Source organism: Chrysemys picta, chromosome 13, assembly GCF_011386835.1.
Source record: "Chrysemys picta bellii isolate R12L10 chromosome 13, ASM1138683v2, whole genome shotgun sequence".
NCBI classification, from domain to species: Eukaryota; Metazoa; Chordata; order Testudines; family Emydidae; genus Chrysemys; species Chrysemys picta.
The window spans coordinates 19,738,840-19,761,257 of NC_088803.1; the positions used below are offsets into that span (position 1 = coordinate 19,738,840).

The 22,418-nt window shown below is 44.1% G+C and overlaps 1 protein-coding gene and 1 pseudogene across 1 annotated transcript; both read right to left on the bottom strand.

The window, feature by feature from the left end:
- Positions 1-623: 623 nt before the first annotated feature.
- Positions 624-1,583, bottom strand: LOC103306978 (olfactory receptor 11A1-like). The gene has a single exon (XM_008176715.2). It carries the CDS (start codon positions 1,581-1,583, stop codon positions 624-626), a length of 960 nt encoding a protein of 319 aa, XP_008174937.2.
- Positions 1,584-6,688: 5,105 nt separating this feature from the next.
- Positions 6,689-12,181, bottom strand: LOC122174146 (olfactory receptor 10A7-like; annotated as a pseudogene).
- Between the last annotated feature and the right edge of the window lie 10,237 nt (positions 12,182-22,418).

Consider the following 22,418-nt stretch of genomic DNA (forward strand, 5'->3'; position numbering starts at 1 on the left):
GTGTCCTAAGCCATGCTTCTCAAAAAGATCGGCACCTAAATCTGGGCTGCAGGGAGGTGTCTTTCTCCACTGGCGATCTACGAACTAGAGACACAAAACAGATAGTGGGGGAGGAGCTCTCCTTTATAACTTGTAGCCCCTGTGGCTAGGGAACTCACCTGAGGTGTAGGAGGAGACCCTGGTTAAATTCCCCTTCCCCTGTGCGTATGCCCAGAGACAGAAAGTTAGGTTCCTAGGGACTTACAGCAAATAGTTCGGTGTCTAGTGAATTGAGGGTTAAGCGGAAGTTAAGTGTGTGGGTGGGTGCGGGGGTTGTGGATCACAGCAGTGCCTAAATCTGGGGTTTAGGTGTTTAAGTCCCTTGATGAGTCTGGCCTTTGGTGACTGTCCCAGAAATTGTGAAAACCTCTAAGCACATCTGTTACTTCAAGTAAATCAGTAGGTGCCGTTTTCTTTCCCTTCAACTCTCCTTTCTACACACAGGTTTAGATAACCCTTATCACCTGTCACCCACTCTGAGCAAGTTACAACGCACACCTCTGACAAAGAGATGGGCCAGATTCTGCTTTTCTGGTGGTGAGGCTGAGATCACATGCTCTCCATGTCATTTCACCTTCAGTCCATTAATTCATGAAAGCCACACATTTCCCGACAGCTTTTCTCAAGGCCAACTTGACGCCTTTGTTTCTCAGGGTGTAGATCAGGGGATTAAGCAGGGGTGTCAGGACTGTGTAGCAAAGGGAGAACACTTTGTTCAGCTCCTGCAGCATCTCAGTTTTTGGTAAGATATAGACAATCATCAGGGTCCCGTAGAAAATGGTCACCACAATGAGGTGAGAGGAGCAGATGGAAAAGGCCTTTTGCTTCCCAGCAGTAGAAGGGATTCTCAGGATGGCAATTATGATATAAACATAGGATGTCATGGTCAACAGAAATGGAGGTAAAGTGAATAAGACGGAGCCCCAAAAGGTCACAAGTTCCATCTTATGGGTGTCACTGCAGGACAGTTTTATCATTGGGGTGAGATCACAAAAGAAATGGTCAATTTCATTAGGGCCGCAGAAAATTAACTGTGACATTAAAAATATGACAATGATAACAGCCAAAAATGCACTTATCCAAGATCCAGCTGCTAGCTGGAAGCAGAACCTGTTATTCATACGGGTTCCATAGTGCAGTGGTTTGCATATTGCTAAATACTGATCATAAGACATCGCAGCCAGGAGGTAACATTCTGTGTCAACTAGAGAACCAAAGAAATATAATTGTACAAGGCAACCAGTAACAGAAATGGTTCTGTCCCCAGTCAGGAGACTGGTCAGCATCCTGGGCAGGATGGTGGAGGTGTAGCAGGTCTCCAAGCAGGACAAATTCCCCAGGAAGTAGTACATGGGGGTGTGAAGATGCTGATCAGACACAACTAGTACCATGATGAGGATGTTCCCGGCCATGGTCACAATGTAGATCACTAAGAACAGCAGGAAGAGAAAAATCTGAAGTTCAGGATGATTCCCAAATCCCAGGAGGATGAATTCTGTGATGGACGTTTGATTTTCCCATTCTGTGTTTGCCATGGGTTGCATCTAAGAGTCACAGAACAAATCAGAATAGAATTTGTAGATCACGTTTTATTTCAATACATATCATTCTAGAAATATTCAAAACTTCACTGCCAGGGAAGTGAGTTGCCTCAGTTTGGAGTACATTTTTCATATTCTGGTGCCCTATTTCAAACAAAACGAAATCAGAGAGGTTCCTTCTCTAATCAAAGACCTGACTGGTGCTATGGATGTTTAAAAGATCTGCTTTTATATTCTACCTCCTGAGATGAGAAATGTCCCTCTTTGGCTAGGTTTCCAGTACAGTGTAGACATACCCATAGCAACTAACCCAGGGTTTGTTAATTCCATGATTTTCAAGGCACCTAAACATTAGGTGTTGCAACGGTGATAGTTGTAATTCCCAAGTCCCTTTATGGATCAGGGCCTAAGGGTCAGATTTGTAAAGGGAATTTGGATGCTTAATGGGATTTTGAAAAGCATTTAGGTGTCTATTTCCCCTGGACTTTAATGAATTTTAGGCCCCTAGGTTATTTTGAAAACCCACTCAGCAACTGAATACTTTTACAAATCTGTCCCTAAATGCCTATATGGGGAACAAATATTTGGTAGTGGTCACTTGAGTCTAGCAAGTATAAAATGATCCAATGGTTGGAAGTTGAGGCTAAATAAATTCAGAATGGATATAAGGCATATGGTTTTAACAGGCAGGGCAATTAACTATTTGGAGAACTTACCAAGGTTCGTGGTGGATTCTCCATCACTGGCAATTTTCAGTTTCAACTGGATGTTTTTCTAACAGACCTTTCTCCAGTTCTACCAAGAATTATTTTGCAGAAATTCTATGGTCTGTGTTTACACAGGAGGTCAGATGATCATAGTAGTCCATTCAGGTCTTGGAAATTATGAGTCTTTGAAAGTTTGTCTTTGCATTTCCCCATTTGATTTCAAAGAGGAAGAGTGGGTAAAGGTTGCTTTACCTTTAAGGCTGATCTAAATGTTCTTGTATCTCTGATCTGACCCCCGTTCAGTCAACAGTTTGGAAATCAGGATATTTGTTGCACTCTCTGCCTTCAGTCACCATTTGCTTCTCTTGCTTCCATTCTCTGAGCAGACAGCCGGGGTCCTGAGATCCCGCTTGGTACCCATTGCCTTGTGTGAAGTACCAAAAAGCCTGCATCTCTTCTGATTCGTTATTTATCCTTCATGTGAGAAAGAGGAATTTCCCTTGGCATTTTGGCTGATGGGTGGTTGAAATTAAGCAAAAGCTAATCACATCTGTATTCTCTAGACTGTATTAAGAGCAATGGGAATGGAGTCAGCTCTTAACCTCAAAGGGGAAATTATGGAGTGGGAAGAATGGCTAACCTCCAAAGGCGTCTCAGGTAGATGAGATGACAGCTCAAGTAAAGGTGACACAATAATTCACCAAGTCATGAAGATAAGTTTAGTGGGTGTGATCCTGAATATTTTGTGCAACTAATTGTTAGGTGCAGTCTGGCTAACAATCACAGAATCTAGACAGAATAGAGTAGGGTCTCTACCTCAGAAATGGAGGTTGGATGGGGTTAGAGAGAATATAGTGTGTGTGTGTGTGTGTGTGTGTGTGTGTGTAAAGGAGGTCAAATCTATCAAATATTTCTTTTTGACATGTGTAATCCTTCTTAACTATTCTCATGTGAAAAAAGATATGTTAGCAGGATCATTAGTGGATCATTGTATGACCAGAAATAACATATTAAGCCTATATATGGACTACTGAACTGGGGTTTATGTTATATTGTATGGATGGACTTAAATGCATATAATGCGATCTGTTTAGGGCCAGATTATTTTCTTAGTTACATAAGTGGAAATTTAGTGTAACACTCATGGCTTCAATTGATTTATTCTATACTTATACCAGTGTAACTGACAGCAGAATCTGCTACTTATGTTCTAACTTCAGTCTCAATGAATTTAAAGAGACAAAAAATGTTTCTATTGAAATAAAATGTCACTGGTTTTGGATAAACTACTATTTTTTTTGTTTTAGTTTTTCTGGAAACTGACTTACTTGATGTCAGTCTATCTATCAAAGCATTAATAAATAATGGTAATTTTTTTCTAGTATATGCCGAATATAAACATAATTCAACTTCTGTTAGTTTCTTTATGGTGTAGCATCCCCCATGTATATCTGCTGCTATCTGGTGGCCACTGCTTGGAATAGCTTCATCTTTTTCACCTCTTAAATTGTACATCCATCTTGATCTCAGTACTGTATATTTGTATTATACACCCTCTTCTCATCCCTTTCTCCAATCTCAGACCTTCTAGTATGATTTATAAATTCGAATTTCCCAGCCCTCAGCTGCCAAATTCTGATTCCGTCTTTCACTTTTTATTTTATTTTCCTCTCTGTAAAGTTGTCATAGCAAATACAACTGTGTATAAATATAAACTTTCAATAAGAGATTAGACATCCTATTAAAAATCTTATGTTTATTTCTGTCTTTCCAAGTTGCCCATCTCAGATCTCAGATGGAATTTCAGTGCCTAACTCCTTTAGGTCACTTTGGAAATTCCAGACAACATCTAGATTGTTGCCAAATCTTGCAATATTTTATTCTTTAAAGCCCTAGCTCCTGGATTCCTGTGATTACATGAGAATCTCAATGTTATGTTAAAAATAAAGTTCATTTGTAGCCCATCTGGTTTGAAGAAAAGCTTCAAAATGTAGCCTCTTGAAGGCTCAATATCCATAAGGCAAATGAAAAAGATCCTCCTCCTCCTCCTCTTCTTCTTCTATTAAACAAAGCAGTGGCAGAACCTATCCAAAGATACATACATTCACACAGAGAAGAAACACTCTCATGCATACACAAACATATATTGTCAACTGCAAACATTCAGAAATTATGTCAGACCCCCAAAATCTCAGGAGGTGGGCTTGAAAATCATGAGATTTAAAAAAAAATCAGGATGCTTTTCATTTGCCTTCTTGTTTCTGAGATTTTAGGGTTCACTCAGATCGCATTTTTTCCATGATCACAACTGCAGCACTGTTACATACAAAATGAAATGCAGCTCTGGAAATGGACATCATGTGTCCACACCCCACTTACATCCCAACTAAGGTTTAAAGGTATGTCTACATTGCAATCAGAGGTCATGAGTCCAGCATGTGTACACATACATGCACTACCTTTGATCTAGCTAGTTTGGGCACCAATAGCAGTGAAGCCATGGCAGCATGGGCTGGCCATGCCTGTTCAGAACCCTGGCTATGTATTGGGGTGGCAAGCCCACACTGAAGTCCATGCAACCACAGCTTCACTGCAGTTGGTACTCATGCTTGCTAGATTAACAGAATAATAGAAATGTAAATCTGGAAAGGACCTTGAGAGGTCATCAAGTCCAATCTCCTGTGCTGAGGCAGGACCAATTAACCCTAGGCCAGCCCTGGCAGGTGTTTGTCCAACCCATTCTTAAAAACCTCCAGTGATGGGGATTTCACAACCTCCCTTGGGAGCCTGATCCAAAGCTAAACTACACGTATAGAGAAAAAGTTTTTTTCTAATATCTAACCTAATTTACCTTGCTGATGATTAAGCCCATTACTTTGTGTCCTATCTTCAGTGGACATGGAGAACAATTGATCCCCATACTCTTATTAACATACCTAAACATATCTAAAGACTGTAATCGGGTCCCCCTCAGTCTTTTTTTCTCAAGACTAAACATAACCAATTTTTTAACCTTTTTTCACCGGGCAGGTTTTCTCAACATTTTATCATTTGCATTGCTCTACTTTGGACTCTCTCAGTTTATCCAAATCTTTCCTAAAGTGTGGCACCCAGAACTGGACACAGTACTTCAACTGAGGCCTCACCAGTGCTGAGTAGAGCGGACAATTATCTCCCATGTCTTACATACCACACTCCTGTTCATACATCAGAAAGATATTTGACTTTTTTGCAACTCCATCACATTGTTGACTCATATTCAATTTGTCAGTCACTATAACCTCCAGCTGCTTTTCACTAGTACTACCACTTAGTCAGTTATTACCCATTTTGTACTTGTGCATTTGATTTTCCTTCCTAAGTGTAGTATGTTACATCTTCCTTTATTCAATTTCCTTATGTTGATTTCAGATCAATTGTCTAATTTGCCAAGGTCTAATTTGAATTGTAATCCTGTCCTCCAAAGTGCTTGCAAACCCTTCCAGCTTGGTGTTATCAGCAAATGTTATAAGCATATTCTGCAGTCCATTATTCAAGTCATTAATGAAAATATTTAATAGTATCAGATCCAAGACTGACCCCTGCAAGATTCCACTGGATACACCCTCCCAGTTTTACAGTGAACCACTGATAACTACTCTTGCAGTAATGTCTTCCCAAGTTTGCTTATGAGAATGTCATGTGGGACTGTATCAAAAGTCTCACTAAAATCAACATATATTATGTTTACTGCTTCCTCCCATCCACTAGGCCAGTAACCCTATCAAAGAAGGAAATTAGGTTGGCTTGGCATGATCTGTTCTTGACAAATCTATGCTGGCTATTCGTTATAACCCTATTATCCCCTAGATGTTTGCAAATTATTTAATAATTTATTGTTCCAGTGTCTGTCCAGATATCAAGGTTAGGTTGACTTAACTATAATTCTCCAGGTCGTCTTTGTTCCCTTTTTTAAAGCTAGATACTATTTTTGCCCTTCTCCAGTACTCTGGGACCTCAATCATCCTCCATGAATTCTTCAAGAAAATTGCTAATAAGTACCCTAGGATGGATTTAATCAGGCCCTGCCAACTTGAGTACATTTAACTCATCTAAATATTGTTTAACCTGTTCTTTCCTTATTTGGGGTTATGTTCCTTCCCCCTTGTTGTTATTATTAATTCTGTTGAGTATGTAGTGACTATTAACCTTTTTAGTGAAGACTACAACAAAATAAAAATGGCTTAACCATGCCTTTTAAGGGTGTACACACAATAGATGGAGAGCCCTAGTGAGTTAGACCCAATATTCAGATTACTGGAAGGTCTCAAAACATTTTCTTGCGTTTGAATATCCCCAGACTTTGGATCTGGATTTTGCATCTTGGAACCATTGTTACTGAAAACAGAAGTGAGGAGATTTTCATTGAAATATCCAGATTTCTTCTTCTTCTTCTTCTTCTTCTTCTTCTTCTTCTTCTTCTTCTTCTTCTTCTTCAATGTTCTGTGAACAATAACAATCCGCAATCCAATCACTTACAGGCTGAAAACCTGAGCACATAATTAAGAAGTTAGAACTGATCAGATTTGTTTTAACATCTTCATAAATATGTTAACAAATAAAATACCAGAGTTCAGATTGCTTTGATTCCTTGGGAATTCTGTTATGTCTTTTGTATGATTATTTAGGAATCAGTGCAGTGTTTGTGAATACATTCATGAATGACATGATTGTATAGAAATCTGGAAAAGTTGAACTAAGAGTAACAAACAGAATATCATCTCCCTGAGTCTGCAGAGAGCCCTAACCAATCACCCTCAGAGGGGAAGCTTGCCTGAGTCAGACCGATGCAGCAACATCTCCCTGAGTTTGCAGAGGATCTGAAACAATCGCTTTCAGATGGAGAAGTTGTGTTGTTAACAAAACCTTATTTTCTGAAAATCCTTTTCTTGGAAATTTTTCAACCAGTTCTAATTTAGGCACCTTTGAACATCCATCCCTTTTTTCCAATTTACTGTGAACAATTAGGAAGCCATGAGAGGTACACAGGATATTTCTGATGCATTGTAGACTTTATTTATTTGAATGTTCAATGGAGAGCACACACACACACACACACAAACATCCCAGGGCCAGTGATACAGATACTAACTGGCAAAAGAAGAGAACCTCATTACAAATAATAGGCCAGGTTGTGATCTCAGTGGGAAGACAAAGGACCAGCTCCCCAGATGGATTAAATCATTGGCTTCTTTGGAGACAATTGGCCAGATTCCCACCTGGTGTAAATCTGTGTCACTCCTTGGGAGTCAGATAGAGAAAAGAAAATGTATATAGCTCGAGTTTAAAACTGCAATCAGCCCAGCCTCCCATGTGCCATGTTCTAATTGTCTCCACATTTATTCCAAACAAATTCAGTCTTACGCTTAAGGAGATGAACTTCCATTCTTGCCGCTTGCTATTCTGAAGTAAATTGATCTAACTGCATTGACCCAATGGGGCCAGATCCCCAGCTGGTGTCCATGGGTGTAACCATTGGAGTCCATGGGCCATATGCCCCGCTGGTGTGAATGGGTGTAACCATTGGAGTCCATGGGCCATATGCTCAACTGATGTAAATCAGAGTACTGATGTCAGTGCTGATTTACCCCAGTTGGGAATCCAGCCATAGTGCTGAGCAGGGTTATAAATATGAAGTGGAACAGATTGTGTGCATGACATTGACAGACCCCTAATGTGCATGCCCATGCCCATGAGGGTTCTGTTTAATGTCATGCAGGAGGGGGAAGTGAGGTTTGTTCTGGCTCAAGGATGCCCCAAATATTTGAGTCTCTTCCAGGATCCTCCCTTTGCTGCCAGCTACATTCATTTTTGCTGAGTTGAGATGCCCTCTGCTATGCTCTTCTGTGTAGTTTCATCGATTCCAAGGTCAGAAGGGACTACTGTGATCATCCAGTCTGACCTCTGGGATAACACCAGTCAGAGAACTGCCCCCAAAATAATTCCTAGAGCAGAGCTTTTAGAAGAATAAGGTGAAGGGTAGGAAAATATTTGGGCATATGCTTATGCTCCAATACATCTGTTAGTCTTAAAGGTGCCACAGGACCCTCTGTTGGTTATAGAGTGTTATGATTCCTGATGTCAGATTTGTGTCCGTATATTCTTTTGCATAGAGACTGTCCGATTTGGCCAATGTACATGGCAGAGGGGCATTGCTGGCACATGATGGTATGTATCACATTGGTAGATGTGCAGGTGAATGAGCCCCTGATGGCATGATATATGCCATCATGTGCCAGCAATGCCCCTCTGCTGATAATAGGACATCTTAATTAATTAACCTCTTAGAGCTGGTATGGCATCTTCTCTGTATGTATATATATACTCTTATTATATGTTCCATTCTATGCATCCGATGAAATGGGCTGTAGTCCATGAAAGTTTATGCTCAAATAAATTTGTAGTCTCTAAGGTGCCACAAATACTCCTGTTCTTTTTACGGATACAGACGGATACAGGCTGCTACTCTGAAAACATTTAAACTTTTTTTTCCCAAATGGTGTTTCTTTTCAAAATGTTGCTAGGCTAGTTTCTTAAAGGATTAAAAACAAAATTCCAAAAATGCAACTCAGCTAAACAATGTGAAAAAAAAGTAAATGCAGAAATGAAAAAAATAATAATAATAATTGGAAATTGACCCAAAACAATTTTTTTTTTTTTTTGGATTTTTCAATTCAGCCACCCAACAAAGAAAATCAGTCATTTGCCCAGCTCTACTTTGGATCCTAAGTCACATTTTGAAAACTAAACTCATAGGAGCCTAAATCCTTTTGACTAAATCCCAGAATGAGCCTCAGCTGTCAGAGCTCAGCTGACATACTGTGTGTGTGAGACCCATTTTTAGAGATCCCCTCAAACTCAGTTTCCTGTGCTGGCGAGGACACAGTGGGTACGTCTACACTGCAGTAAAAATCCCCACGGCAGAGAGTCTCAGAGCCTGGGCCAACTGACGTGGGCTTGTGGGGCTTGCACTGTGGGGATTAGAAATAGCAATGTCGACTTTCCCGCTGGTGCTCTGAAATCTCTCAGGTGTGTGGTCTAGCCACTGGGCAATGAGATATTCTGATATGAGGGTCCCTCTCTCTCTTTCATTGAAGCTGTTCTACTGTGGATAAATAATTAAAGAGACATTGGGTCCAAGAGAATGAGAATGACACTATAGCCTGGTGGTAGAGCACTTAGCTAGGAAGGGAGTGGCCCACAGTCCTGTTCCCTTGACCTTTTGTTATTCAGCCCTAGTGGAACAGTTTCAGTAGCAGTGACAGAGAGTACTCCATGTCAGAATAGCTCACAGCCCAGTCGTTCCGACACTCACCTGAGAGGTAGCAGATCCCTGTTCAAATCCTTTCTCCCCTCAGGCAGAGGGGGGACTTAAAGAGGGGGTCTCCCACATCCTAGGGGAGAGGTCCATCCACTGGGCTAAAAGTCACAAGGACATTTCTCTTCACCCCACCCTGGCTTCTTGCAAGAAACATGTGTGACATGACTACCAGGGTGCAACCTGGAACTCCAGCCTGGGCTGTCCCTCACAATGCTTTGCTAGTGACAAGCAACCAAGGTTAGTTTGCCACTTTGTCAAAGGGTAGTGGTCATCTGAGCCTTTGTCATCTGAGAAGATTCCCCAAAGCACTTTAGTCAAACTCACTGGTAAGATAAAACATTAAAACAAGTTTATTAACTGCAGAAAGATAGATATTAAATGATTATAAGTCTCTCAACAGGAGAGACTGAAACAGTCCTATATCAAAGTATCTCACAGGTGGCCAGTGAGGGTGCAGATCTGCAAGGCAAAATCCTGCTTTGCCTCAGGCTACGCCACTGTAGTGCGTCTGGTGATCACACACTATGCCAATAGGAGAACTCTCTCCTGTTGGCATAATTTACTCCACCTCCACGAGAGGCGGAAGCTATGGGGGTCTCCAACATCCCAGGTGAGCTACCAGTGGGCTACCAGTTATGATGAATGACAGTTAGTTGACTAAAAGTCCATTTGTGAATCTAGTCTAGGGTTTCTTAGAGCATATTTGCAGCCCAGTCCTGGAAAAGGATTCTCTGAATTCAGACTATCAAGTAATACTAGGAAAAGAAAGTGTAGTCTAAACCTTACACTTACCCAATGAAGGGGAAGAACTGTGCCATATGAGTTATGCACCAAATGAAAACAACTTAAATTCTGGACTTTACATACTGAGTATTAGCAATGTGTCACCTGAAAATGAGTGTCAGCCCAGGGATTGTCCATAGAATATTCGTAATCATAAAATGTGAAAAAAACTGATCTGCTAAAGGATGCAGCTGGTGAAAAAATTGGAGTAAAAATTGTTTTCATAGAAAAAAAGAACTTTTTTTTTCCAAACTAAATCTTATTAAAAATTATCCACATTTGAAGGGAAAGAAACATATATTCAGTAAACAAATCCGCACAGATTGATTGATGGATCAATAGATAGATTAGATAGATACCAGTAAAGAAATGGCTGTTAAAATTTATCATTTACTAAAAATCATAACTTCATATATATACATTCACAGGTGTTTAGTAAATTAAAAAAGCAGTAACCAACTTCATAATGATTTCTATATACATTTAAATAAATGGAATTTAAAAATATGAGAAAGTGGCTCTGATTTCAATCCCCTCCAAATAGAAACAACCTCAAAATAAAGAGACTTTTCATTAAACTGGGTCTTTGGGTTTTTTCCATTTCTGACCAATATTCACCCACGGAGAATTCACAAACAAAGACATTATGTTTATTGATTAAATCGTTCTGTGGAACCACTTCCCTTTCCCCTGGCATGAGTTAATAGCCCATCAAGAGGGGCAACCCAGACTGCTACGCTTGGATCCAGATTCTCTCCATTTTGATTTATCTTACACAAATTAGCTTGGATGGCCCGAATTCTTCTGAAATTCATAAATTTACTGAGAGCTTTCCTCAGGGCCTCCTTGACCTCTTTGTTTCTCAGGCTGTAGATGAGGGGATTGACCAGGGGGGGTCAGGACAGTGTACAGGAGAGAGAACACTTTGTTAAGGTCTCTCAGTATATCAGTTTTTGGTAACACGTACCCAATAGTGATGGTCCAATAGAAAATGGTCACCACAATGTGGTGAGCGGAGCAGGTGGAGAACGCCTTCTGCCTCCCGGTGGTGGAAGGGATTTGCAGGATGGCAAAGATTATGCAGACATAGGATGTCACAGTGAGTAGAAATGGGGGCAGGGTGAATATAAAGGACAGGGTGGAAGCCGAAAGTTCCACAAGGCGGGTGTCACTGCAGGATATGTTCAGCAATGGGTTGAAATCACAAAAAAAAAAAGGTTAATTTAATTGGGGCCACAGAAAGCTAATTGTAAAATCATTCCAGTTACTATGGAACTAGCCAGTAACCCACTCACCCAAAACCCGGCTGCTAGCTGGAGGCATAACCTGCCATGCATAATTATTGTATAATGCAGGGGGTTACATATTGCTAAATAGCGATCATAAGACATCGTTGCTAGGAGATAACATTCTGTAGCTGCTAAGCAGCCAAAGATATAATATTGTATGACACATGCATAGAAAGAAATGGTTTTGTCCCAGGTCAGGAGACTGGCCAACACCCTGGGCAGGATGGTGGAGGTGTAGCAGGTTTCCAAGCAGGACAAGTTCCCCAGGAAGAAGTACATGGGGGTGTGAAGATGCTGGTCAGCCACAACTAGTGCAACAATGAGGATGTTCCCGGCCATGGTCACAATGTAGATCACCAGAAACAGCAGGAAGAGAAAGGTCTGCAGCTCCGGGGTATTCCTGAATCCCAGGAGGATGAATTCTGTGACGGATGTTTGATTTCCCCATTCTCCATCTGCCATGGGTTTTGTCTAGGGGAAAACCAAACAAACTCTGAAGGATCATTTGGAAAGTGTGGAGTTAAATGTTCATATTTTGACATCACTCTATTCCACATATGTGTCCTTCTGGGTACTTTTAAAGGGCTGTCTGGAAAAGATCAAATCTTCAAACTGAAATTGATAATTTTTGGAGAGTGTGTTAAGCTCCATTTCAGATAATATCACAAACACAGAACAATGCACGATAGGCTAAATCTGACAGGAATAGCAAAATTCTTGGCATGAGGGGAAAAAAACAACACAGTATAAAGCTTCCATCACCGCCACCTTTTCATTCATGCTTTGGGACACTTGCTCCCATATTTTCCCCTTATTCATTCCAGGGTTGCCCTGTCATAGGCAGGCACATTTCAGTGAAGGCTACCAAATAGGATCTGGATTGAAATCTTATTCCTAATGATCTAAGCTTGGCTTCACCCTTCCCCTACTATTGGTGCTGATATGTACACCCTCAGTAATTCTTTGTGGGCTGGATCTACAGACTGACAGACCGACGTACATACACACCACTGCAAATGAGACATGTTAAAAACAGTGCTATGCCACTGGTATTCAAGGCCCAATTCACAACTGGCTTGTAGATAGGGCTGGTTGAAATGTTTTAATCAAAACTGGTTTTAGGTGGAAAATTGGATTTTGGTTGAAACACTTTTTTTTTTTTTTTTGCAAAAACTGTCTGTGGAAATCTTTTGTTATTTTTCTCAAAATATTACAACCATAAAACAAAGGATTTTGGCCAAAAAATTGGAGCTGTACTTTGCTCCTCAGACCTTTCTCATCCTCAATGGGGCAAGGCCTCCATGATACCCATCTCCCCCTCACCAAAAAGGGAGACTGTGGTGCATTGTGGGTGATGGAGTCCAGCTGGGGATCCCAGCCCATAGAGGAGAATGGAGACTTGAGGAACAAACAGCAAATCACATTTTGCCCTACATCTTTTGGTTTTCAGCAAATTTGTTCATGAAATTCCTCATGAACAAAACATAATGTTGGGAGGAGCACTACTTCTGCTTTGTGCAGTCACTTGCTCCTCTGCAAAGCAAGTGCCAAGGAGCGTGAGACACTTTCACACCCATTTTGTTCTGGGACACATATACAGACTCAAGGCAGGGCTCAACATTCAGGCCCATAGTATTCTACATATTATTCTTTTTCTGGAACAAACCAGGGACAATCTTCAGGAACAGTCCAGGCACTGCCTTGCTCCTTGAAAATATAGTGTAGACCAGGGTTTACAACCCTTTTGCATTTGCAGACCCCCCAAAAAATTTCAAATGGATGTGCAGATCCCATTGGAAATCTTAGACATAGACTGCAGATCTCCAAGGGATAGACCACTTATCTAGACATACTATAAGAGGATGCACAACTGGATGGAAAGATATACTCAGAGAGTAGTTATCAATGGCTCACAATCGATCTGGAAGGGTATATCCTGCAGGGATCTCTCTTGCAGGGCCGGCTTTAGCAAGAGCGGGGCCCGATTCCTGGGGGCGGGGCTTGCTGCCGGGGGGACCCGAGCCGCGCCGCGCCGCCGGGGGGGCCGGGGGGGCCGGGGGGCCCTGAGCCGCGCCGCGCCGCGCCGCCAGGGGGCCCCGAGCCGAGCCGCGCCGCGCCGCTGAGGGGGCCGGGGGGACCCGAGCCGCGCCGCCGGGGGGGCCCGAGCCGAGCCGCCCCGCGCCGCCGGGGGGCCCCGAGCCGAGCCGCGCCACGCCGCCGAGGGGTCGGGGGGACCCGAGCCGCGCCGCACCGCGCCGCTGAGGGGGCCGGGGGGACCCGAGCCGCGCCGCCGGGGGGCCCTGAGCCGAGCCGCGCCGCGCCGCCGGGGGGCCGGGGGGCCCCGAGCCCAGCCGTGCCGCACCGCCGGGGGGCCGGGGGGCCCCGAGCCCAGCCACGCCGCGCCACAGGGGGGCCGGGGGGACCCGAGCCGCCGGGACCGGGCCGGAGCCAGGCCACGGGGGCCGTGCTGGGGCCTGCGGGAACGGGCCGCGCCTCCCCGGAGCCCTTCTCCCACCCCCACCCCAGCTTACCTCGTGCTGCTGGCCAGCCCGCCCCTGCTTCGTCTCAGACTTCCCGCAAATCTCTGATTCGCGGGAAGCAGGGGAGGGGGCAGAGAGTGCAGGGGAGGGGAGGGGGAAGTGAGCTGGGGGCGGGGTGAACAGCTGCAGTGCGCGGCCCTCTTGGCGCGGGGCCCAATTCAGCCGAATCGGCTGAATCGGCCTAAAGCCGGCCCTGCTCTCTTGGGTCCAGTTCTATTGACTATCTTCATAAATGATGTGGATAATGCAATAGAAGCTACAGTTATAATGTTTACAGAGGATACCAAGCTGGGAGGGGTTGGAAGCACTTTGTAGGACAGGATTAGAATTCAAAATGATCTTGACAAATTGGAGAAATGGTCTGAATTAAATAGAATGAAATCCAATAAGTACAAACACACCATGCATAACTTAGGAAGGAATAATCAATTCCACAAATACAAAAGAGAAATGACTGCCAGGGGAGGAGTACTGCAGAAAAGGATCTAGGAGTCATAGTGGATCACAAACTAAATATGAGTCAATAATGCAATACTGTTGCAAAAAAAAAAAAAAAGCAAACTTCATTCTGGGATGTATTAGCAGGAGTGTTGTAAGCAGGACACAAGAAGTAATTCTTCCACTCTACTCAGCACTGTTATGGTCTCAGATGGAGCACCGTGTTCAGTTCTGGTCACCACACTTCAGAAAAGATGTGGACAAACTGGAGAAAATTCAGAGGAAAGCAACAAAAATGACTAAAGGTCTAGAAAACACGGCTTACAAGAAAAGATTGGTTAGACGAAGACCTGTCGGGGATGGTCTAGATAATACTTAGCCCTGCCTCTGTGCAGGGCGCTGGACTAGAAGACCTGTCGAGATCCCTTCCTGTCCTAATTTTCTATGATTCTATGACTGTGGGGAAACATCCCTCTGAATGGTGAGACAAAATACCAGAATCCCCAGTCCCTCCTTAGTGCCACCCCAGTCGCACAGGGGCTAGTGAAGGTTCTTATGGCAACTGCTTCTTCAGTATCAGCAGCACATGGCCGCCTCCCACATCCCACTCCAACCACTCCAGAGACCCACGCTACATGGTCACCTATCACTCTGCTCTCCAGGACTTGCCAGTCCCACCCAACTCTGAACCTCCTTTGTTCCCTTTGCCCATTAGCTCCTTCACCCTTTCTCCCATGCTTCTCCAAACCCCAATGGCTGGAACATGTGTCTTGTCTCTGTACCCCATCTCAGCAACAATTTGCTAATTAATCTGAAAGAAAGAAAGAAACTAGATGCATATTGAACAAGCAACCACGATAGCCTAATTATGTGCATTCTGTTCCGAATCCATCTACCTCCATTGCCTGTTATTTTCTCCCCTAGCATCCTGCCTTGTCATCATTAGCTCAGTCAATAAGATCTTTGTAACAAGGAACAATATCATTATTTACCAGGGCTTGTCTACTCTACAGATGCTACATACTGCAGCTGTGCTGCTGTAGCACTGCAGTGTGGATATTTGCTGCAGTGATGGAAGGGGTATTTCCATCACTGTAGTTAATTCTACCCCTCGACAGGAGGTAGCTAAATTGATGGAAGAATTCTCCCATTTACCTATCAATGTCTATATGAGGTTTAGGTCAGCTTACCTACATCTCTCAGCGATGTGAATTTTTCGCACACCTGAATAATGTGGCTAGGTCAACCTAAGTTTTATGTGTCGACCAGCCTCAGTTCTCTACTAAAATCAAGAGACCGTCTCACCTGCCTTGAGAACAAAGAGTCGTTTCTTTGGTAGCTCATCAGTCTTCTGATAGTATGAACTAAAGAACATATCTAGCGATATGAGCCCATATGAGTGATCTCACAGAAGTCAGAAAACTACTACAGAATTCCCATGGCATTCTCTGCCTCGAATGCCAATCTCAGTAGGTGGGGATCCATGAAGCTTAAAATAAGCAACCAATCTTCCAATGCTCTTGTGAGCAATCCTTGCTCTAGTAATTAGTCCCAGAGTTCTCCTTCCTGCATCTGCAAAGATTAGTCATTGCTTGAGTGAATAAAGGTTGAAGAATTGAGTCTGAAGGGTTTTCTTAAGTTCATCAGATCTGCAGAGTTTTGTTGCAAATTTGGCCTCCTCCCGAAGCCTTCGCTCATATAAGTATCAGTTACTCTTGCAAGTTGCCAAGGTCACTTGAGTGAGTGCTGATTACTTTGGTGAGTAAGGACGGAAGAATCAAGCCCACAGAATTCAGGATCGGGCCCACATTAATGAAAATGAATTAACTCGGAGCTCAGCGCTGCTTGTGAAGTCAGCAGGAAATGAGGTGGATTCTAAACACAAACTGCCCCAGAGATTCGTGTTATGTGAAGCTTTACTGTGTATCAACTTCCCACTGTGACCAGTGGTGAATAGAATGATCAGACAGCCTTCTGAAACCAAAGTTTGGTTTCTTTTAACACTAGGTACAAGGCATTTAGAAGGAAAAATGTGAATTTTAAAACAACACATAATCTAGCTTAACTAGTGGCCTTGCTTCTTGAGACACCCCAGGGGGAGCCTGTCTCTCTGTTTCCTCTCCCTGGTTCCCCCAGACAACTTGCTTTATAATTCTGCCAGCATTTGTTTGATTCTCTGGTTCCCAGGCCTTTACCTGTCATAGAATCATAGAATATCAGGACTGGAAGGGACCTCAGGAGGTCATCTAGTCCAACCCCCTGTTCAAAGCAGGAACAATCCCCAATTAAATCATCCCAGCCAGGGCTTTGTGAAGCTGGGCCTTAAAAATCTCTAAGGAATGAGATCCCACCACCTCCCTAGGTAACCGATTCACCACCCTCCTAGTGAAAAAGTTTTTCCTAATATCCAACCTAAACCTCCCCCACTGCAACTTGAGACCATTTCTTTTTGTTCTGTCAACTGTTATCACTGAGAACAGTCTAGAGCCATCCTCTTTGGAACCCCCTTTCAAGTAGTTGAAAGCAGCTATCAAATCCCCCCATATTCTTCTCTTCTGCAGACTAAATAATCCCAGTTCCCTCAGCCTCATCTCATAAATCATGTGCTCCAGACAGTCATTCCTTGAGGGAATTAGTGTCTGATTCTGACTGAATTCAAATGGGATTTGGTCACCTCACTAACGTGGATTCTAAGACTCCAAGATATGGAGAATGTGGCACATCACTTGTCATGCTGAACATAAGGCCCTTGCTCCCTGACAGGAAAGAGTCCCATAGTAGCTTTGGTGTATATGGTTCTGTAACAAGGACTGATTAAGACAAGATCCATGGATCCAGTGCCTACGCTGGACAAACGCCCAAGGATGTTCCAGGTGGGCCTTGAGTGGGCCTGACTGGTATATAAGGGCAGTCAGCAGCGAACCAGCTGAGTGGCGAACAGCAGAGGCTAACAGAGGGAGTTTGCCTGGGGAGAGTTCACTGAGGCTTTCATCTGCGGGTTTCTCTGAGTAGTTCCTGCAACAGCTGAGGAAGCTCTTAAGAGGAAGGTGATATGGAAGGTCAGAGATCAGCTGTTGTAACCTGAACAGGTTTTGCCATGTTTGTCTTTCTTCCACAGGACAGAAGTGACTTTGTCTGTACAAAATGCAAGCTGGTCTCCATATTGGAAGAGAAGGTTCGAAGTCTGGAGAAACGAGTATCGACTCTGCATTGCATAAGGGAAAATGAAGATTTCCTGGACAGACGTCAGGAGATGCTTCTACGGCCACAATGTTCTGAAGATTCAGAGCAGGTGCAGCAGGCACAGAAGGATGGTGAAGAAGTTTGGCAGCACGTGACCTCCAGAAGGAGAAAGAGGAGCATTCATGTACCAGCAATGGAGATACAGGTGAGCAATCATTTCCATGTTCTCTCTACAGGTACTAATGCGGAGAGTGGACTAGATGACCCATCTGAGGGAAGGGAGCAGAAGGAGACTCCACTGATTGGAAGGCAAAAGATGCACTGTCCTAGGGATGGGGGTTCCACGACTACCATTCCCAAGAGGAGGAGGAGGGTGGTGGTGGTTGGGGACTCCCTCCTCAGGGGGACTGAGTCATCTATCTGCCGCCCCGACTGGGAAAACCGAGAGGTCTGCTGCTCACCAGGAGCTAGGATACACAATGTGATGGAGAGACTGCCAAGACTCATCAAGCCCTCGGATCGCTACCCCTTCCTGCTTCTCCACGTGGGCACCAATGATACTGCCAAGAATGACCTTGAGCGGATCACTACAGACTACGTGGCTCTGGGAAGAAGGATAAAGGAGTTTGAGGCACAAGTGGTGTTCTCATCCATCCTCCCTGTGCAAGGAAAAGGCCTGGGTAGAGACCATCAAATCGTCGAAGTCAATGAATGGCTACGCAGGTGGTGTCGGAGAGAAGGCTTTGGATTCTTCGACCATGGGATGGTGTTCCAAGAAGGAGGAGTGCTAGGCAGAGACGGGCTCCACCTAACAAAGAGAGGGAAGAGCATCTTCGCCAGCAGGCTGGCTAACCTAGTGAGGAGGGCTTTAAACTAGGTTCACCAGGGGAAGGAGACCAAATGGGATCCTGGGAGGAAGCACAAGCAGGAGAGAGCAAGAGGGGAGGATTCCTGTCTCATACTGAGAAAGAGGGATGATCGATGAGTTATCTTCAGTGCCTATACACAAATGCAAGAAGCCTGGGAAACAAGCAGGGAGAACTGGAAGTCCTGGCACAGTCAGGGAACTATGATGCAATTGGAATAACAGAGACTTGGTGGGATAACTCACATGACTGGAGTACTGTCATGGATGGATATAAACTGTTCAGGAAGGACAGGCAGGGCAGAAAAGGTGGGGGAGTTGCGTTGTATGTAAGAGAGGAGTATGATTGCTCAGAGCTCCGGTATGAAACTGCAGAAAAACCTGAAAGTCTCTGGATAAAGTTGAGAAGTGTGAGCAACAAGGGTGATGTCGTGGTTGGAGTCTGCTATAGACCACTAGACCAGGGGGATGAGGTGGATGAGGCTTTCTTCTGGCAACTAGCAGAAGTTGCTAGATCGCAGGCCCTGGTTCTCATGGGAGACTTTAATCACCCTGATATCTGCTGGGAGAGCAATACAATGGTGCACAGACAATCGAAGAAGTTTTTGGAAAGTGTAGGGGACAATTTCCTGGTGCAAGTGCTGGAGGAACCAACTAGGGGCAGAGCTTTTCTTGACCTGCTGCTCACAAACAGGGAAGAATTAGTAGGAGAAGCAAAAGTGGATGGGAAACTGGGAGGCAGTGACCATGAGATGGTCGAGTTCAGGATCCTGACACAAGGAAGAAAGGAGAGCAGCAGAATACGGACCCTGGACTTCAGAAAAGCAGACTTTGACTCCCTCAGGGAACAGATGGGCAGGATCCCCTGGGAGAATAACATGAAGGGCAAAGGGGTCCAGGAGAGCTGGCTGTATTTTAAAGAATCCTTATTGCGGTTGCAGGAAAAAAGCCATCCCGATGAGTAGAAAGAATAGTAAATACAACAGGAGAACACCTTGGCTTAACAGTGAAATCCTTGCTGACCTTAAATGCAAAAAAGAAGCTTACAAGAAGTGGAAGACTGGACAAAGGAACAGGGAGGAGTATAAAAATATCGCTCAGGCATGTAGGAGTGAAATCAGGAAGGCCAAATCACACTTGCAGTTGCAGCTAGCAAGAGATGTTAAGAGTAACAAGAAGGGTTTCTTCAGGTATGTTTGCAACAAGAAGAAAGTCAAGGAAAGTGTGGGACCCTTACTGAATGAGGGAGGCAACCTAGTGACCGAGGATGTGGAAAAAGCTAATGTACTCAATGATTTTTTTGCCTCTGTCTTCACGAACAAGGTCAGCTCCCAGACTGCTGCACTGGGCAGCACAGTATGGGGAGGAGGTGACCAGCCCTCTGTGGAGAAAGAAGTGGTTCGGGACTATTTAGAAAAACTGGATGTGCACAAGTCCATGGGGCCGGATGCGCTGCATCCGAGGGTGCTAAAGGAGTTGGGGGATGAGATTGCAGAGCCATTAGCCATTATTTTTGAAAACTCATGGCGATCAGGGGAGGTCCCGGATGACTGGAAAAAGGCTAGTGTAGTGCCCATCTTTAAAAAAAGGGAAGAAGGAGGATCCAGGGAACTACAGGCCAGTCAGCCTCACCTCAGTCCCTGGAAAAATCATGGAGCAGGTCCTCAAGGAATCAATTATGAAACATTTAGAGGAGAGGAAAGTGATCAGGAACAGTCAGCATGGATTCATCAAGGGGAAGTCATGCCTGACTAACCTAATTGCCTTCTATGATGAGATAACTGGTTCTGTGGATGAGGGGAAAGCAGTGGATGTGTTATTCCTTGACTTTAGCAAAGCTTTTGATATGGTCTCCCACAGTATTCTTGCTGGCAAGTTAAAGAAGTATGGACTGGATGAATGGACTGTAAGGTGGATAGAAAGCTGGCTCGATCGTCGGGCTCAACGGGTAGTGATCAATGGCTCCATGTCTAGTTGGCAGCCAGTTTCGAGCGGAGTGCCCCACGGGTCGGTCCTGGGTCCGGTTTTGTTTAATGTCTTTATTAATGATCTGGAGGATGGTGTAGACTGCACTCTCAGCAAGTTTGCAGATGACACTAAACTGGGACGCATGGTAGATACATTGGAGGGTAGGGATCGAATACAGAGGGACCTAGACAAATTAAAGGATTGGGCCAAAAGAAAACCTGATGAGGTTCAACAAGGACAAGTGCAGAGTCCTGCACTCAGGACGGAAGAATCCCATGCACAGCTACGGATTAGGGACCGAATGGCTAGGTAGCAGTTCTGCAGAAAAGGACCTAGGGGTCACAGTGGACGAGAAGCTGTATATGAGTCAACAGTGTGCTCTTGTTGCCAAGAAGGCTAACGGCATTTTGGCTGTATAAGTATTATTCAACATTGGTGAGGCCTGATCTGGAGTACTGTGTCCAGTTTTGGGCCCCACACTACAAGAAGGATGTGAAAAAATTGGAAAGAGTCCAGCGGAGGGCAACAAAAATGATTAGGGGTCTGGAGCACATGACTTATGGGGAGAGGCTGAGGGAACTGGGATTGTTTAGTCTCCAGAAGAGAAGAATGAGGTGGGATTTGATAGCTGCTTTCAACTACCTGAGGGGGGGCGGGTTCCAAAGAGGATGGAGCTCGGCTGTCCTCAGTGGTGGCAGATGACAGAACAAGGAGCAATGGTCTCAAGTTGCAGTGTGGGAGGTCTAGGTTGGATATTAGGAAACACTATTTCACTAGGAGGGTGGTGAAGCACTGGAATGCGTTACCTAGGGAGGTGGTGGAATCTCCTTCCTTGGAGGTTTTTAAGGCCCGGCTTGACAAAGCCCTGGCTGGGATGATTTAGTTGGGAATTGGTCCTGCTTTGAGCAGGGGGTTGGACTAGATGACCTCCTGAGGTCCCTTCCAACCCTGATATTCTATGATTCTATGATTGCCTACTGCTAGAGAGTATTGGAATCTGCTAAGGGGACAGCACTAGGAGACAGTTGATCCAGAAATGTCATAAGCTCTTTGCTTTGTTGATGGTCCTATGGCTGGATGGAATCCATGTCCTAATCCACTTCACCCCACTACTGACCTTGTCTGTGTATTGTTTTTTAAGGCCCCAATTCAGCAAGGTACCTTTTGCACATGTCTAGTTTTTAAGCATATTCTTAGTGCCATGGAACTCAAAGGGAATTCTCACGTGCTTAAAATTAAACACATGTTCAGGCATTATGCTGAATTCGGGTCTAAAGTGCTTAGAGTCTCCTTGGGACAGCTACCATGTTGCACTCAGTTCCCATGCAAAGAATTAACAAGGATACACATGCACTGTGCTCTTGATTTTGTTTGTTCTTCTCTCATGGTTGACCTTTAATATACAACACAATCTCATTTAGACAGTGGCTGAGGTTTTCAAAGCTGCTTAAGGGATTTGATCACCTTCTTCCCATTAAAACCAATGGGAACTATGTGTCTAAATCTCCTAGACAGCTTGGAAAAGCTCACCTGGAGACTATATGATTGCTATTTGTCCATGGGAAAGATAGTAGATGTCATAAGAGAGTTCAAGATCACAATTAAAGGCTGGAGGATTATGGCCTGGACCACTGCTGTGGATGGTGGGATTACCTTTTGTACTTCTCTATGATAAACTATAATTCAGCTCAGCAGAATATGTGTT